Raw genomic sequence first — 19,692 nt, 5'->3', positions numbered from 1 at the left:
TTCTAATGTGTAGTATGTAGGTACTCCGTGCACTTCTGAACCAAATCCAATGTTCTGTACCGAAAAATCAGATTATGACTTCATGTACTGTTACACCCCTAATATACAGTATATAAATATATGCAGTATATAAATATATGCAGTATATAAATATATTCAGTATTCAGTACGCATGTGCTTGCTTTTAGCTGCCTGTTCTTTCCTTCTTTTTCTTCTACTGTACATCCGAAAATGAGAGGAAAAAAACCCATTGGTTGCTTAACAAAAGCAGGCAAGCCCTAAGAAGATGAAATAGATGAAAATTATTATCATATTTTTATGACACACTTAATGTGTTGTCTTCCTCACTATTTCATCAGTGAATGGAGTGTTGAGAGCAAGTAAAGATTCTCTGGAGAGAAGAAGAAGGCTGAGAGAAAGATCAAATGAAGATAATTATTTGTGTGTGTGTGTGTGTGTGTGTATGTGTGTGTGTGAGTGTGTGTGTGAGCATTTCCAAGACAGGAAGTGATAGAAGACAGAGAGGAGTTTGGACTTCCTCTCGCACAACAGAGATCTGAAGCACTGAGCTGGGAGGCACAAACGTGTTCTTCCTCTCATCAGCCTGACTGACGCTTCTTTCACAGAATAACGTGGAACACGTTTATGTCTACGACCCTTTCAGTGGCTGACTCGCCTCGACAGAAGGCGTAGTCGGCATAAGCGGTTCTTATTTGTCGATATAATAGGATGTCGACGTAAAGGTTTGTCAACGTAAGCAGTTGTCAACATAAGCGGTTTTCTATATTGGGATTGTCGACATAATTGGTTGTCGACATGGGGGTTGTCAACATACTTGGTTGTCAATATAATTGGATGTTGATGTAAAGCGTTGTCGACGTCAGCGGTTGTCAACATAAGTTGTTTTCTGTATTAGGGGTTGTCAACATACTTGGTTGTCGATATAATTGGATGTTGACGTAAAGGGTTGTCGACGTGAGCGGGTGTCAACACAAGCAGTTTTCTATATAATTGGGATTGTCGACATGGGGGTTGTCAACATACTTGGTTGTCAATATAATTGGATGTTGACCTAAAGGGTTGTCGACGTGAGCGGTTGTCAGTGGAAGCGGTTGTCAACAAAAGTGGTTTTAAATATTGGGGTTGTCGATATAATTGGGTGTTGACGTAAAGGGTTGTTGACGTCAGCGGCCGTCAGCATAAGCGGTTGTCAACATAAGCGGTTTTCTATATTGGGATTGTCGACTTAATTGGTTGTCGACATGGGGGTTGTCGACATACTTGGTTGTCAATATAATTGGATGTTGATGTAAAGGGTTGTCGACGTCAGCGGTTTTCAACATAAGTTGTTTTCTGTATTAGGGGTTGTCAACATACTTGGTTGTCGATATAATTGGATGTTGACGTAAAGGGTTGTCGACGTGAGCGGTTGTCAACACAAGCAGTTTTCTATATAATTAGGATTGTTGACATTAATTGGTTGTCGACATGGGGTTGTCAACATACTTGGTTGTCAATATAATTGGATGTTGATGTAAAGGGTTGTCGACGTCAGCGGTTTTCAACATAAGTTGTTTTCTGTATTAGGAGTTGTCAACATACTTGGTTGTCGATATAATTAGATGTTGACGTAAAGGGTTGTCGACGTGAGCGGTTGTCAACACAAGCAGTTTTCTATATAATTGGGATTGTCGACATAATTGGTTGTCGACATGGGGGTTGTCAACATACTTGGTTGTCAATACAATTGGATGTTGACCTAAAGGGTTGTCGATGTGAGCGGTTGTCAGTAGAAGCGGTTGTCAACATAAGCGGTTTTCTATATTGGGATTGTCGACATAATTGGTTGTCGACATGGGGGTTGTCAACATACTTGGTTGTCAATATAATTGGATGTTGATGTAAAGGGTTGTCGACGTCAGCGGTTTTCAACATAAGTTGTTTTCTGTATTAGGGGTTGTCAACATACTTGGTTGTCGATATAATTGGATGTTGACGTAAAGGGTTGTCGACGTGAGCGGTTGTCAACACAAGCAGTTTTCTATATAATTAGGATTGTTGACATTAATTGGTTGTCGACATGGGGTTGTCAACATACTTGGTTGTCAATATAATTGGATGTTGACCCAAAGGGTTGTCCACGTGAGCGGTTGTCAGTAGAAGCGGTTGTCAACATAAGCGGTTTTCTATATTGGGGTTGTCGATATAATTGGGTGTTGACATAAAGGGTTGCTGACGTCAGCGGTTGTCAGCATAAGCGGTTGTCAACATAAGCGGTTTTCTATATTGGGATTGTCGACATAATTGGTTGTCGACATGGGGGTTGTCAACATACTTGGTTGTCAATATAATTGGATGTTGATGTAAAGGGTTGTCGACGTCAGCGGTTTTCAACATAAGTTGTTTTCTGTATTAGGGGTTGTCAACATACTTGGTTGTCGATATAATTGGATGTTGACGTAAAGGGTTGTCGACGTGAGCGGTTGTCAACACAAGCAGTTTTCTATATAATTGGGATTGTCGACATAATTGGTTGTCGATATGGGGGTTGTCAACATACTTGGTTGTCGATATAATTGGGTGTTGACGTAAAGGGTTGTTGACGTCAGCGGTTGTCAACACAAGCAGTTTTCTATATTAGGGGTTGTCAACATACTTGGTTGTCAATATAATTGGATGTTGACCTAAAGGGTTGTCGACGTGAGCGGTTGTCAGTAGAAGCGGTTGTCAACATAAGCGGTTTTCTATAGTGGGGTTGTCGATATAATTGGGTGTTGACGTAAAGGGTTGTTAATGTCAGCGGTTGTCAACATTAGCAGTTTTCTATATTGGGGGTTGTCAACATACTTGGTTGTCAATATAATTGGATGTTGACCTAAAGGGTTGTCGACGTGAGCGGTTGTCAGTGGAAGCGGTTGTCAACATAAGCAGTTTTCTATATTGGGATTGTCGACATAATTGGTTGTCGACATGGGGGTTGTCAACATACTTGGTTGTCAATATAATTGGATGTTGATGTAAAGGGTTGTCGACGCCAGCGGTTTTCAACATAAGTTGTTTTCTGTGGTTTTAAATATTGGGGTTGTCGATATAATTGGGTGTTGACCTAAAGGGTTGTCGACATGAGCGGTTGTCAGTAGAAGCGGTTGTCAACATAAGCGGTTTTCTATATTGGGATTGTCGACATAATTGGTTGTCGACATGGGGGTTGTCAACATACTTGGTTGTCAATATAATTGGATGTTGATGTAAAGGGTTGTCGACGCCAGCGGTTTTCAACATAAGTTGTTTTCTGTATTAGGGGTTGTCAACATACTTGGTTGTCGACATAATTGGATGTTGACGTAAAGGGTTGTCGACGTGAGCGGTTGTCAACACAAGCAGTTTTCTATATAATTGGGATTGTCGACATTAATTGGTTGTCGACATGGGGGTTGTCAACATACTTGGTTGTCAATATAATTGGATGTTGACCTAAAGGGTTGTCGACGTGAGCGGTTGTCAGTGGAAGCGGTTGTCAACATAAGTGGTTTTAAATATTGGGGTTGTCGATATAATTGGGTGTTGACGTAAAGGGTTGTTGACGTCAGCGGCTGTCAGCATAAGCGGTTGTCAACATAAGCGGTTTTCTATATTGGGATTGTCGACATAATTGGTTGTCGACATGGGGGTTGTCAACATACTTGCTTGTCAATATAATTGGATGTTGATGTAAAGAGTTGTCGACGTCAGCGGTTTTCAACATAAGTTGTTTTCTGTATTAGGGGTTGTCAACATACTTGGTTGTCGATATAATTGGATGTTGACGTAAAGGGTTGTCGACGTGAGCGGTTGTCAACACAAGCAGTTTTCTATATAATTGGGATTGTCGACATAATTGGTTGTCGATATGGGGGTTGTCAACATACTTGGTTGTCGATATAATTGGGTGTTGACGTAAAGGGTTGTTGACGTCAGCGGTTGTCAACACAAGCAGTTTTCTATATTAGGGGTTGTCAACATACTTGGTTGTCAATATAATTGGATGTTGACCTAAAGGGTTGTCGACGTGAGCGGTTGTCAGTAGAAGCGGTTGTCAACATAAGCGGTTTTCTATAGTGGGGTTGTCGATATAATTGGGTGTTGACGTAAAGGGTTGTTAATGTCAGCGGTTGTCAACATTAGCAGTTTTCTATATTGGGGGTTGTCAACATACTTGGTTGTCAATATAATTGGATGTTGACCTAAAGGGTTGTCGACGTGAGCGGTTGTCAGTGGAAGCGGTTGTCAACATAAGCAGTTTTCTATATTGGGATTGTCGACATAATTGGTTGTCGACATGGGGGTTGTCAACATACTTGGTTGTCAATATAATTGGATGTTGATGTAAAGGGTTGTCGACGCCAGCGGTTTTCAACATAAGTTGTTTTCTGTGGTTTTAAATATTGGGGTTGTCGATATAATTGGGTGTTGACCTAAAGGGTTGTCGACATGAGCGGTTGTCAGTAGAAGCGGTTGTCAACATAAGCGGTTTTCTATATTGGGATTGTCGACATAATTGGTTGTCGACATGGGGGTTGTCAACATACTTGGTTGTCAATATAATTGGATGTTGATGTAAAGGGTTGTCGACGCCAGCGGTTTTCAACATAAGTTGTTTTCTGTATTAGGGGTTGTCAACATACTTGGTTGTCGACATAATTGGATGTTGACGTAAAGGGTTGTCGACGTGAGCGGTTGTCAACACAAGCAGTTTTCTATATAATTGGGATTGTCGACATTAATTGGTTGTCGACATGGGGGTTGTCAACATACTTGGTTGTCAATATAATTGGATGTTGACCTAAAGGGTTGTCGACGTGAGCGGTTGTCAGTGGAAGCGGTTGTCAACATAAGTGGTTTTAAATATTGGGGTTGTCGATATAATTGGGTGTTGACGTAAAGGGTTGTTGACGTCAGCGGCTGTCAGCATAAGCGGCTGTCAACATAAGCGGTTTTCTATATTGGGATTGTCGACATAATTGGTTGTCGACATGGGGGTTGTCAACATACTTGGTTGTCAATATAATTGGATGTTGATGTAAAGGGTTGTCGACGTCAGCGCTTTTCAACATAAGTTGTTTTCTGTATTAAGGGTTGTCAACATACTTGGTTGTCGATATAATTGGATGTTGACGTAAAGGGTTGTCAACGTGAGCGGTTGTCAATACAAGCAGTTTTCTATATCATTGGGATTGTCGACATAATTGGTTGTCGACATGGGGGTTGTCAACATACTTGGTTGTCAATATAATTGGATGTTGATGTAAAGGGTTGTCGACCTCAGCGGTTTTCAACATAAGTTGTTTTCTGTATTAGGGGTTGTCAACATACTTGGTTGTCGATATAATTGGATGTTGACGTAAAGGGTTGTCAACGTGAGCGGTTGTCAATACAAGCAGTTTTCTATATCATTGGGATTGTCGACATAATTGGTTGTCGACATGGGGGTTGTCAACATACTTGGTTGTCAATATAATTGGATGTTGATGTAAAGGGTTGTCGACGTCAGCGGTTTTCAACATAAGTTGTTTTCTGTATTAGGGGTTGTCAACATACTTGGTTGTCGATATAATTGGATGTTGACGTAAAGGGTTGTCAACGTGAGCGGTTGTCAATACAAGCAGTTTTCTATATCATTGGGATTGTCGACATAATTGGTTGTCGACATGGGGGTTGTCAACATACTTGGTTGTCAATATAATTGGATGTTGATGTAAAGGGTTGTCGACGTCAGCGGTTTTCAACATAAGTTGTTTTCTGTATTAGGGGTTGTCAACATACTTGGTTGTCGATATAATTGGATGTTGACGTAAAGGGTTGTCAACGTGAGCGGTTGTCAATACAAGCAGTTTTCTATATCATTGGGATTGTCGACATAATTGGTTGTCGACATGGGGGTTGTCAACATACTTGGTTGTCAATATAATTGGATGTTGATGTAAAGGGTTGTCGACCTCAGCGGTTTTCAACATAAGTTGTTTTCTGTATTAGGGGTTGTCAACATACTTGGTTGTCGATATAATTGGATGTTGACGTAAAGGGTTGTCGACGTGAGCGGTTGTCAACACAAGCAGTTTTCTATATAATTAGGATTGTCGACATTAATTGGTTGTCGACATGGGGGTTGTCAACATACTTGGTTGTCAATATAATTGGATGTTGACCTAAAGGGTTGTCAACGTGAGCGGTTGTCAGTAGAAGCGGTTGTCAACATAAGCGGTTTTCTATAGTGGGGTTGTCGATATAATTGGGTGTTGACGTAAAGGGTTGTTAATGTCAGCGGTTGTCAACATAAGCAGTTTTCTATATTGGGGGTTGTCAACATACTTGGTTGTCAATATAATTGGATGTTGACGTAAAGGGTTGTTGACGTCAGCGGCCGTCAGCATAAGCGGTTGTCAACATAAGCGGTTTTCTATATTGGGATTGTCGACATAATTGGTTGTCGACATGGGGTTGTCAACATACTTGGTTGTCAATATAATTGGATGTTGATGTAAAGGGTTGTCGACGTCAGCGGTTTTCAACATAAGTTGTTTTCTGTATTAGGGGTTGTCAACATACTTGGTTGTCGATATAATTGGATGTTGACGTAAAGGGTTGTCAACGTGAGCGGTTGTCAATACAAGCAGTTTTCTATATCATTGGGATTGTCGACATAATTGGTTGTCGACATGGGGGTTGTCAACATACTTGGTTGTCAATATAATTGGATGTTGATGTAAAGGGTTGTCGACGTCAACGGTTTTCAACATAAGTTGTTTTCTGTATTAGGGGTTGTCAACATACTTGGTTGTCGATATAATTGGATGTTGACGTAAAGGGTTGTCGACGTGAGCGGTTGTCAACACAAGCAGTTTTCTATATAATTGGGATTGTCGACATAATTGGTTGTCGATATGGGGGTTGTCAACATACTTGGTTGTCAATACAATTGGATATTGACCTAAAGGGTTGTTGACGTGAGCGGTTGTCAGTAGAAGCGGTTGTCAACATAAGCGGTTTTCTACATTGGGGTTGTCGATATAATTGGGTGTTGACGTAAAGGGTTGTTGACGTCAGCGGTTGTCAGCATAAGGGGTTGTCAACATAAACAGTTTTCTATATTGGGGTTTTCAACATACTTGGTTGTCAATATAATTGGATGTTGACCTAAAGGGTTGTCGACGTGAGCGGTTGTCAGTAGAAGCGGTTGTCAACATAAGTGGTTTTCTATATTGGGTTGTCGATATAATTGGGTGTTGACGTAAAGGGTTGTTGACGTCAGCGGTTGTCAGCATAAGCGGTTGTCAACATAAGCATGGGGTTGTCCACATACTTGGTTGTCGATATAATTGGGTGTTGACGTAAAGGATTGTCGACATCAGCGGTTGTCGGCATCAGCGGTTTTCTATACGTTGTCAACATACTTGGTTGTCGATATAATTGGATGTTGACGTAAAGGGTTGTCACCATAAAAGGTTGTCGCCATGATCGAAAGCAAAACGAGCTGTTGCTGTTGTCGACATAATTGAAAGTGAAACTAGCCAATGCGGTTGTCCGTGTAATCATAATTAAATTTTGTGTCGACAAAAGCGTTCGTCAACGTCGACGGCCATGTCTTAGTGAATAAAAGATCGGGTCTTGATGAGTTGGGCGACATAAACGGGTTGTCGACATAAACGGGTTCCACTGTAATTCTTTCCGATGGGAAAAAAGGAAACTAGCAAAAACACTTTTAAATCTCTAAATGGATTTTCATTATTATGCATGAGACTAAAATGATTTCTGAGCCCTCACACACACACACACACACACACACACACACACACACACACGCACACACACATGCACACACACACACGTCATTTGTAACCTCACTCAACAAAACATGCCAGCCTTAAGTCGACATTGACTTCTTTTTGTCTCAGATTTTTATCTAAAGTGTTTTTTGTTTTAGTTCATCCAGTAAAAACTTGTCTCAAGTTTCCTCGTTGGCTATTGGTTTGGGAAAAACTCCTCCATCCAACCGTCGCTTGAGTCCAGCTCCGCCCCTGATCCATCGCCCAATCCGAAGGCTCCTGCGCTGGAGGGCCCGCCCCCATATCCATAGGATGACATGTCTTGATTGGATGTCCTTTGGTAGGCCTGTGTCTGACTACCTACACCTGCTCCCCCGGGTCCGTAAGGTCCGCCTCCGCCCCCGGGCCCACCGAGACCTGGCCCGAACCCCCCCATTCCAGTCACCCCCGGGCCCATAACCCCTTGGTTTATTCCCTGGCTCATGACCATGGGCCGAGACTGGTTGGTCCTGGACTGTCCGCCCATGTGAGTGCCAATGGGGCCACCCATCACCGCTGCCGGGTTTCCCACCCTGGGGTCCATCCCCTGCCCCATTCCTTGGCCGGGCCCTTGAAAGTGTTGCTTGGCCATGCGTGGAGGCTGACCCGTCTGCAAGCCGTAACCCTGGCCTGAGCTAAACCCGATCATGTCCCCTCCAGCTCCTGTAGTCCTTACAACGCCTGCCCCCATGCCCTGCAGACTCTGTCCTTGCTGCTGTGGCCAGCCGCCACCCGCCATTCCTCCGCCACCCGCTCCTCCTCCCAGCATGCTTTGCAGTCTTTGTGCTTGGGCTTTGGCGTTAGTCGGGCCTTTGAGGGATTGCTGAGCCATGGGGTTTATCAACATTCCCTGTCCCGCGTACCCTCCAGCGCCGCTCCCTCCAGGACCCCCAGGCATTCCTCCGACGCCAGGACCTGCCCCTGCCTGCCGGGCCTGTCCTCCGACTGGGTTGTGCTGCTGTGTAAGACCGAGGGACACTTGTACACTTTGACTCTGGTGTTGCTGCTGGTGGATCATCTGGCTCATGGAAGGGTTGAGGCCGTAAAGGGAACCCTGGTTGGACCCTGGGGTGCTGTACGGTAGGCCCATGTCAGACTGAGGTCCTACAGAGCCCCCCTGGCCCTGGACAGAACTCATCTGGACCATGTGCTGCTGGTTCTGCTGCTGCTGTTGGAGAAGACGCGCAGCCCTGATGTTCTGGAGAGCTTGGCTCCTGGATGCCAGATCTTGAGGAGGACCTGAAGGTGACGTAAAAGCCAGAAGTGATTACAAAGGAAACCCAAACATTGTTTAAAAATAAATAAAAAAATAAAAAAATAAAAAAATACTAAAAATGTAAATATGTAAAGAAAAATGGACAATGTAACTTTGTTAGTATCAACAGATTAACTTTTTCTTTCTATGGGAAATTTTTACTGTTTTTGTTGTTGTTTTTTTAGTCTGTTGTTTTTGAGCCTTGGCCCGCAAATGGACCCGAGGACACATTTGCTCTTCTTTTCAAAACACTGTGCGGCACAAAAAACAAGAATCGTGCAGCAAAAGGCAGAAGAGATAGTTTGAATTAAAATTCAAGCCGATCAAAAATGATCAATAATTCCTCAAAGCCTTCTTGTTTAATATCCATCCATCCATCCATCCATCTTCTTCCGCTTATCCGAGGTCGGGTCGCGGTGGCAGCAGCCTAAGCAGGGAAGCCCAGACTTCCCTCTCCCCAGCCACTTCGTCCAGCCCTTCCTGTGGGACCCCGAGGCGTTCCCAGGCCAGCCGGGAGACATAGTCTTCCCAACGTGTCCTGGGTCTTCCCCGCGGCCTCCTACCGGTCGGACGTGCCCTAAACACCTCCCTAGGGAGGCGTTCGGGTGGCATCCTGACCAGATGCCCGAACCACCTCATCTGGCTCCTCTCGATGTGGAGGAGCAGCTGCTTTACTTTGAGTTCCTCCCGGATGGCAGAGCTTCTCATCCTATCTCTAAGGGAGAGACCCGCCACCCGGCGGAGGAAACTCATTTCGGCCGCTTGTACCCGTGATCTTGTCCTTTCGATCATAACCCAAAGCTCATGACCATAGGTGAGGATGGGAACGTAGATCGACCGGTAAATTGAGAGCTTTGCCTTCCGGCTCAGCTCCTTCTTCACCACAACGGATCGATACAGCGTCCGCATTACTGAAGACGCCGCACCGATCCGCCTGTCGATCTCACGATCCACTCTTGCCTCACTCGTGAACAAGACTCCGAGGTACTTGAACTCCTCCACTTGGGGCAAGATCTCCTCCCCAACCCGGAGATGGCACTCCACCCTTTTCCGGGCGAGAACCATGGACTCGGACTTGGAGGTGCTGATTGTTTCATAGTAAATCTTTAATATTGTGGAAGACTTCAATAGACGTGTAAATTGAGTATCTGGATTACATTTTTTTTTAAATTATATTACAATTTTCTGTGTGTGTGTACATATGTATTGACCATATTAAAACATTTTTGTTTTACATTGAACATCCTATGCTGTCCAATTATCTTGCTTTCTTACACTAATTTGCAAGTATTATGTAAAGGACTTTGCATGCAGTTGCAATTCCAAAACGTTGGTCGTGTATGTTCCGATACATTTTTGCACTAAAATATTGGTATTTCGATACTTTTCGGTAGAGATGTTCGATAATATCGGAATGCCGGTATTATCGGCCAATAAACGCTTTAAAATGTAATATTGGAAATTATAGGTATTGGTTTCAAAAAGTAAAATGCATGACTTTTTAAAACGCCGCCGTACGGAGTGGTACACGGACGTAGGGAGAAGTACAGAGCAGTTGCGTCTCCCAGTCATACTTGCCAACCCTCCCGATTTTCCCGGGAGACTCCCGAATTTCAGTGCCCCTCCCGAAAATCTCCCGGGGCAACCATCCTCCCGAATTTTTCCCGATTTCCACCCAGACAACAATATAGGGGGCGTGCCTTAAAGGCACTGCCTTTGAGTGCCGGCCCAATCACATAATATCTACGGCTTTTCACGCACACAAGTGAATGCAAGACATACTTGGTCAACAGCCACATAGGTCACACTGAGGGTGGCTGTATAAACAACTTTAACACTGTTACAAATATGCGCCACACTGTGAACCCACACCAAACAAGAATGACAAACACATTTCGGGAGAACATCCGCACCGTAACACAACATAAACACAACAGAACAAATACCCAGAACCCCTTGCAGCACTAACTCTTCCGGGACGCTACAATATACACCCCGCGCTACACCCTCCCCCCCCCCACCTCAACCCGGTCCCCCTCACCCTCCTCATGCTCTCTCAGAGAGAGCATGTCCCAAATTCCAAGCTGCTGTTTTGAGGTATGTTAAAAAAAATAATGCACTTTGTGACTTCAATAATAAATATGGCAGTGCCATGTTGGCATTTTTTTCCATAACTTGAGTTGATTTATTTTGTTACATTGTTTAATGCATCCAGCGGGGCATCACAACAAAATTAGGCATAATAATGTGTTAATTCCACGACTGTATATATCGGTATCGGTTGATATCGGAATCGGTAATTAAGAGTTGGACAATATCGGAATATCGGATATCGGCAAAAAAGCCATTATCGGACATCTCTACTTTTCGGTAGTTTTCCAAATAAAGGGGACCACAAAAAAGTGTCATTAATAGCTTTATTTTAACAGAAAATCTTATGATACTTTGAGCATACATTTCTTATTGCACTCAAAAGAACAATTTTAGAACAGTAAAAATAAAATGGTATCAAAAAACATGGTCAACTTCTCTTTAGTACAAATCCCCAAAACCAGTGAAGTTGGCATGTTGTGTAATTCGTAAATAAAAACAGAATACAATGATTTGCAAATCCTTTTCAACTTATATTCAATTGAATAGACGGCGAAGACACGATACTTATAGTTCGAACTGAGACACGTATTTTTAATTTTTCAAATAATCATTAACTTAGAATTTAATTAACACATTGCAAAAAAGTTGGCACAGGGACATTTTTACCACTGTGTTACATGGCCTTTTTTTTTTTTTTTTGAATGAATTGAATGAAATAAGTTTATTTCGGTCATAAAATCAACCATCAACCATTAACCATTTTGTGTGACCAGTTTAAGAGTACAGACTATACATATATAACAATCATACACATTTACACACAAAAGGAAAAGAAAAGAAAAGAAAAAGCATGACCGAAAAAGGAATAGGTTGAAGCCAAAGCTTATATTTGCCTATCCTAAACCTTCACTGAAAATAAGATTACCTGGAACATCAACGTTAAAGAAAAAAAATCAAAATCAATGGGATGAAAGTAATTGTTACTATATTTTATAGTCTTAAACCTTAACAAAGAACTACTTGTCTTCAGCTCATCACTGAGCTTCTTCCACCATTTAACTCCTAAAACTGAAATACATTTGTATTTAATATTCGTTCTTGCTTTACCTATTTCAAAAGTCAATATCCCCGTAAATGATAGTTTTCTCCTCTTAATTGAAATAACCTAAAAATACAAGCTGGAAGGCTGTGGTTCTTTACTCGAAACATACTTTGCATTGTTTTTAAAAACACAATATCTGAAAATTGTAATACATTAGAACTTATAAATAATGGATTGGTATGTTCATAGTAGCACGCTTTGTGTATTATTCTAATGACCCTTTTTTGGAGTTTAATTATTGGGTCTATGTTTGTTCTATAAACATTTCCCCAAACTTCAACACAATATGTTAAATATGGAAAAATATAAGAATAATATAACATATGCAGAAATTTCTTATTCAGCATGTGTTTTACTTTATAAAGAATGGCAATGGATTTGGATATTTTTCCCTTTATATATTCAATATGCGGTTTCCAACATAATTTATGATCAATTATTATTCCCAAGAAATTAGTTTCATATACTCTATCAATTTCCACTTGATTTAATTTTGCTTCACAATTTGTCCTTGCACCACTAAACACCATAAATTTAGTTTTCTTATCATTTAACGATAACTTATAAATATCAAACCATTTTTTTTACTTGAATCAACTCAACCTCTATTAACCTCAACACTGCCTTCAAGTCTTCTCCTGAACAATATACATTTGTATCATCTGCAAACATAATAAATGTCAATTTATTAGATACTGAACATATATCATTTAAATATAATATAAATAACTTAGGTCCCAATACTGAGCCTTGTGAAACCCCACAAGTTACTCTTCTTGGCTGTGATTTAGTCTTGTTAATTTCCACATATTGAGATCTATTACTTAAATAACTACTTAACCACTCTTGTGAAACACCTCTTATGCCATAGTTTTCCAATTTTTGCAGACGTAAGGAATGATCGATTGTGTCAAAAGCTTTACATAAGTCAATAAATACTCCAACGGTGTGTTGCTTTTTTTCTATTGCCATAGCTACGTTTTCTACAAAGTCCATCACTGCTAGGGATGTAGATCATGTTTGTCAATGAACCTATCAAGTCTATTTACAAATAATTTCTCAATAATTTTTGCAAATTGAGGTAGTAGAGACACAGGTCTATAATTTGAGACCATATGTTTATCACCATTTTTATAAATCGGAATAACTTTAGCAATTTTCATTTTAACAACACTCAGTGAAGTGAAGTGAATTATATTTATATAGCGCTTTTTCTCCAGTGACTCAAAGCGCTTTACATAGTGAAACCCAATATCTAAGTTACATTTAAACCAGTGTGGGTGGCACTGGGAGCAGGTGGGTAAAGTTTGGGAACTGAGGAGACCAATTTTTGAAGCTTTTCCGACATTTAAATATGTTCTTTATCAATAACAACACGGTACAAGAGGTCTGGCGTGGGAATACCTGCAAATCCTATAATAAAGTAATTTTTTGATATCAGTCTACTAATCCCTCACCACGTAGCTTGGTGTGATATGCCAACAATGCGAGAACAAAGACACATGTGGAAGTAATACAACACGGACGCAATTGTAGATATTTTCTCTTGCCTTTCACAGAGCTCCTGGATTTTCGGTTCAATTTTCTCTATAATTTCTATTTAGACGCTTTTCAATTCCTCGCTCGCGGAATATTCTTCCTCTCTCCGTCATCCTCGCCCCCAGTTCTCTGTCACTTTCTGTCATTCATCTCAGCCTCTCCACGTTTCACATCATCTACCTATTCTTCTCCTACCCTCCCCCAAACGCACGCAAACACTCGCACACACCAACGTCTCTCCCACTTCACTCCTCTCATCCGTCTCTGACTCCACCGTAACTCTGGGGATCCAGGACAGACAAGTTGCTGTGGTAACAAGCAGAGCAGGAAGATTCATACGAAAAAAAAAAAAGAAAGAAAAAAAAAAAAAAAAGAGCGACACAGAAAGGGAAGCAAAAGCACATCTAAATGCCAATAAAAGACTCACAGGTTGAGCTTCGAGTGTAATTTGATGTTCGGAGAGAGCAGCTGCGTCTACAGTAGGAGAAATAATTGCTGCTCATTTTGTTTACTGCTTGAAATTACACAAACTGTCCATCATTTTTGTGATAGGTTGATTTAAACAGAGACAGGAAAAAAACAAACACAATACATGTATTTTAGGGTCTCTACAGGTATCAGCAAATCTAATTTGATGCTTTGTATCACTTAAATAATGTAATGCCCATATTCTACCGCTTACGGTTATTATAAATACCGTATTTTTCGGACTATAAGTCGCAGTTTTTTTTTCATAGTTTGGCCGGGCTCCAGTGCGACTTATATATGTTTTTTTCCTTTTTTATTATGCATTTTCGGCAGGTGCGACTTATACTCCGGTGCGACTTATACTCCGAAAAATACGGTCGTCAAAAGCTTCCACTTGTCTGTATGCACATAATTGTAAACATTTGACAAGGATAATCTTGAATAGTTGAAAAGTTTACATCAACTGTTACCATCTAGTAAATTACCGTATTTTCTGGAACATAGGGCGCACCGGATTATAAGGCGCACAGCCGATGAGCGGGTCTAGTCAGGGTTATTTTCATACAAAAGGCACATCGGCTTATAAGGCGCATAAAAGGGGTCATATTATGATTTTTGTCTAAATTGAAAACTTCCTTGTGGTCTACATAACATGTAATGGTGGTTCTTTGGTCAAAATGTTGCATAGATTATGTTTTACAGATCATCTTCAAGCCGCTTTCTGACAGTCGCTTCATGAGGCGTTTTGTGGGCGGTCTTATTTACGGGGCTCGCCTTTGACAGCGTCTTTTCTCCGTCATCTTTGTTGTAGCGGTGTAGCGTGCGGGAGAGGAAGAAGTGTCAAAAGATGGATCTAACTGTTTTAATGACATTCAGACTTTACTTAAATCAATAACGGAGCAGCATCTCCTCATCCGTGGCTCACTAGTGCAATAACAAGGCCGGAAAAGTGTCCCGTGAAAAACCGTCCGACCGGAACTCTGTAATAACTAAAGTTCCGTGGGTGAATAATGTAAACCCACTAAACTGGTAGTTTTTAGCGCTTCCATAGCGAGATATTAGTTAGAACTTTATGCTACTTTATATTATAAATGGCACCAGCGGAGGATGAATGTTCCATAACAAGAAGGTAGAGAAAAAGAAGAAGCTTATCGACTACGGAATCGGCACGCACTAAAGTGGCGGACGTGCAAACATTTTCAGGACTTATGCAGATCTCAAATACACATCAGCAGGTACCATAAGGTAAGAACAGTTGGTTTTGCATAATATTGTGAAACAAAACGCCAGATAATACTGTATGTCTTCTGATGGGTGCCATTTTACGGTCCTTATACACACACCATAGTAATACTTGTATCTCTGACTACGGTAGCTGTAATTGGCCGACAATCCATCAAGTGGTGCGGCTGCAAAGTCGTACTAAAACATTTTAAGTGCCGTGTGTAATGTTCTTTATTTTCAATGGAACATTTAAAGTTTTGGTGTTGTTTACTGGCGTCATATTGCAGTCTACACATATCTCTTATGTGTGACTACCATCTACTGGTCACACTTATCATTACACCATGTACCAAAAAAAATTGCTTCGGGGTGGGTAAGCACAACCAGAATTATTCCGTACACTAGGCGCACCGGGTTATAAGGTGCACTGATTTTTGATAAAATGCAAGGATTTTAAGTGCGCCATATAGTCCGAAGAATACGGTACAATTGGCTCGCAAGACTGTTTCACTGAGAATGTATTTGTATCTATATATTTTTTTTGTAGTAGCATCTAGTGTACTGACTTTGTGCACGGCTGTAGACAATAGCCTACTAAAAAGGTTCCGCCTGTCAATCATCACACTGCTCCGTCAATCAAAATTATTAAAGGGGAACTGAACTTAAGCCCTCTAAATAAACATCCAATTCTGAATTAGTTGATCAATATAACAATACCCAGAAGTCATTTTTTAAATGTTATCTGTAAAATGCCTATCCTCTTAAAAGTGTGACTTATAATAGCCACAAACTGGAAAATGCGTTTTTCAATCAGGATACATTTAAAAAAATTAGGGATGTCCGATAATATCGGACTGCCGATATTATCGGCCGATAAATGCTTTAAAATGTAAATTATCGATATCGGTTTCAAAATTATCGGTATCTCCAGCGACCCCCGCGACCCTGAAGGGAATAAGCGGTAGAAAATGGATGGATGGATGGGGTTTCAAAAAGTATAATTTATGACTTTTTAAAACGCTGCTGTGTACACGGACGTAGGGAGAAGTTCAGAGTGCCAATAAACCTTAAAGGCACTGCCTTTGCGGGCCGGCCCAATCACATAATATCTACGGCTTTTCACACACACAAAATAATGCAAGGCATACTTGGTCAACAGACATACAGGTCACACTGAGGGTGGCCGTATAAACAACTTTAACACTGTTACAAATATGTGAACCCACACCAAACAAGAATGACAAACACATTTCGGGAGAACATCCGCACCGTAACACAACATAAACACAACAGAACAAATACCCAGAACCCCTTGCAGCACTAACTCTTCCGGGACGCTACACTGTTCACCCCCCGCTACCCACTGCCCCCCCCACCTCAACCCCGCCCACCTCAACCTCCTCATGCTCTCTCAGGGAGAGCATGTCCCAAACTCCAAGCTGCTGTTTTGAGGCATGTTAAAAAAAATAATGCACTTTGTGACTTCAATAATAAACATGGCAGTGCCATGTTGGCATTTTTTTTCCATAACTTGAGTTGATTTATTTTGGAAAACCTTGGTACGTTGTTTAATGCATCCAGCGGGGCATCACAACAAAATTAGACATAATAATGTGTTAATTCCACGACTGTATATATATCGGTTGATATCGGAATCGGTAATTAAGAGTTGGACAATATCGGAATATCGGATATCGGCAAAAAAGCCATTATCGGACATCTCTAAAAAAAATAGTTAAACGGTTTTATGAAATAATAAATGAACATCATACCAGGAATGCAAATGATGAATGTGCTTGGAAATGTGAATAGAAAAATACATGGAATGTTATTTGGAAAAATGCCAAAAATATTACAAATAAACTAAGTCAATTAAACATCTTGAATAGATTGTATTTCACACCCTCTCAGTTGTTTAAAATAAGTACAGTAGATAGCATGTTATGTATAAAGTGTCAGGCAGCTAAAGGAACTCATATTCATTTACTGTGGGAATGTCAGTGAAAAAGAGTTGTGGTCTGTTGTGAGAATTGCATTGTTTGTCCATCCTCGGCCACCGGAAATCATGTAAGGTGCCTGCGTCGAACTGCAGACTGAAATAAAGGAGTCGTGTATGAAACAAGCTCAGCTTCCTCATTAACATGACATGGTGTCACAATTAAGGACTACAGTGACCAAAGAATGGCAAAGCTTGGGCCCCTAAAGCCATTTTGCTGTCCAGTGAAGGAGCCCCTATGGAAGCAGGGCTATTCACGCGTTCGGACCTTACAAGATCTCTTGTATCCAGTTTTAAAGCCAGACACGAAGAAAAGAAACACACAGACAGATGTAGCAATTTATCGGTGACCGCAACGTTATTAAGTTCATTTTTATTCATCGTTTGATGGATTGATTGGCCAAGTCCTATAATTGTATTACAAGTTTTAATGCCTCTGGAGATTGCATTTAATGCTTTTTAATGTCATTTAAGGCCTTATTTTTTGTAAAATCCATTTAATGACTTTTAATGCTTTTTAATTACTCGCAGAAACCCTGTATTTGCTTGAGTAAAATAAGTATTTGAAAAAATAGGGGCGCACGATAAATTTCAGGAAAATTTGAGGAATTGTGATGTCTTTACATTAAAAACTGGCTCAGATAAGAAATGCCAAAATGCTCTAATGCAGGGGTGTCAAACTCAAATACAGAGTGGGCCAAAATGTAAAACTGAACAAAGCCGCCAGCCAAGGTTGAACAAATTAACCTTTTAATAGGGACCCAAACAAGTTTTGCATTGAATATTGAACGAGCAAGGCTTATATAACTTTATAGTGACATGCAAAATCGAGTTTCAAATAATAATAATAATTATTTAAAAATATCAATGGCATATCAAATACAATTTAAATAAAAATTGAATGCCTCTTTTCTATTTGCAGCCTTCTGAGGTAAATATCTACATTAACTTTTTCCACAGGCTAATACATTTGAAAATAAAATAACAATGACTAAAACAACCATTCAGGACTTTAAACTGCTCAGTTTGCAACACACTGATCTAATCTGATGTGCTCAAGCCAGATACCTGGCATCTTTGAGCTGAGGCAACCTTCATTATCGAACGAAGGTGTTCATTAGTCATTATATCTCGTAGTCCAACCGGACCACAGTCTTGGGGGCGTGCCTTAAGGCACTGCCTTTAACGTCCTCTACGAGCTGTCGTCACGTCCGCTTTTCACTCATTCTAACAACGTGTAGACCCAGTCACAAGATATGTGCGGTTTCTGTATGCACACACACGTGAATGCAACGCATACTTCATCAACAGCGATACAGGTTACACTGAGAGTGCCCGTATAAAAAACTTTAACACTGTTAGAAATATACGCCACACCGTGAATCCACACCAAACAAGAATGACAAACACATTTCGGGAGAACATCCGAACCGTAACACAACATAAACACAACATAACAAATACCCAGAATCCTTTGGAGCACTAACTCTTCCGGGACGCTACAAAATACACCCCCCATTCCCCCCCTCCCACACACACACACACACCTTGTAGCGTCCCGGAAGAGTTAGTGCTGCAAAGGGTTCTGGGTATTTGTTCTGTTGTGTTTATGTTGTGTTACGGTGCGGATGTTCTCCTGAAATGTGTTTGGTGTGGATTCACAGTGTGGCGTATATTTATAACAGTTTAAAATTTTTTTATTCGGCCACCCTCAGTGTAACCTGTATCGCTGTTGATGAAGTATGCGTTGCATTCAATTGTGTGTGCGTGCAGAAGCCGCACATATTATGTGACTGGGCCAGCACTCGTTGGACTGGATGAAAAGCAGACGTGACGATTTTCGGGAGGGGCACTGAAGTTTGGAAGTCTCCCGGGAGGGTTGGCAAGTATGAGAATTAGCGGTGAATGCGGTGGTACCGTGACACCGCCGCAATATATAATCGGCGGGCCAGCTTTAGTGTTAATTTGATATCGCCTCAAGGGCCAAGTGAAATTACACGGCGGGCCAAATTTGGCTCATGGGCCAGAGTTTGACACCCATGCTCTAATGAGACAAGATGACCCGTACTGTGCTGTAAGTGGGATAGCGTGAACAAATCAAGCGCTCCTTTTCTCCAACCTGCTGTCAGCCTGCTGTAAACTTCCTCTGAGCTCATTGTAAACAAACATGGCA

At 41.2% G+C, this 19,692-nt stretch overlaps 1 protein-coding gene across 1 annotated transcript in view; it reads right to left on the bottom strand.

Annotated features, from left to right (window-relative positions):
• Positions 1 to 1,496: 1,496 nt before the first annotated feature.
• The window catches only part of maml3 (mastermind-like transcriptional coactivator 3), a 355,263-nt gene continuing 337,067 nt past the window's right edge, over positions 1,497 to 19,692 (bottom strand). Inside the window, exon 6 of the mRNA XM_061977103.2 lies at positions 1,497 to 9,080. Within this exon, the coding sequence (XP_061833087.1) occupies positions 7,999 to 9,080 (1,082 nt within the window). The 3' untranslated portion in view covers positions 1,497 to 7,998. The remainder of the gene's footprint in view (positions 9,081 to 19,692) is intronic.

This window comes from Nerophis lumbriciformis, linkage group LG16, assembly GCF_033978685.3.
Source record: "Nerophis lumbriciformis linkage group LG16, RoL_Nlum_v2.1, whole genome shotgun sequence".
In the NCBI taxonomy this organism is placed as follows: Eukaryota; Metazoa; Chordata; class Actinopteri; order Syngnathiformes; family Syngnathidae; genus Nerophis; species Nerophis lumbriciformis.
Note: the sequence above shows the minus strand (reverse complement) of the source record. Positions and strands in the feature narration are given on the sequence as shown.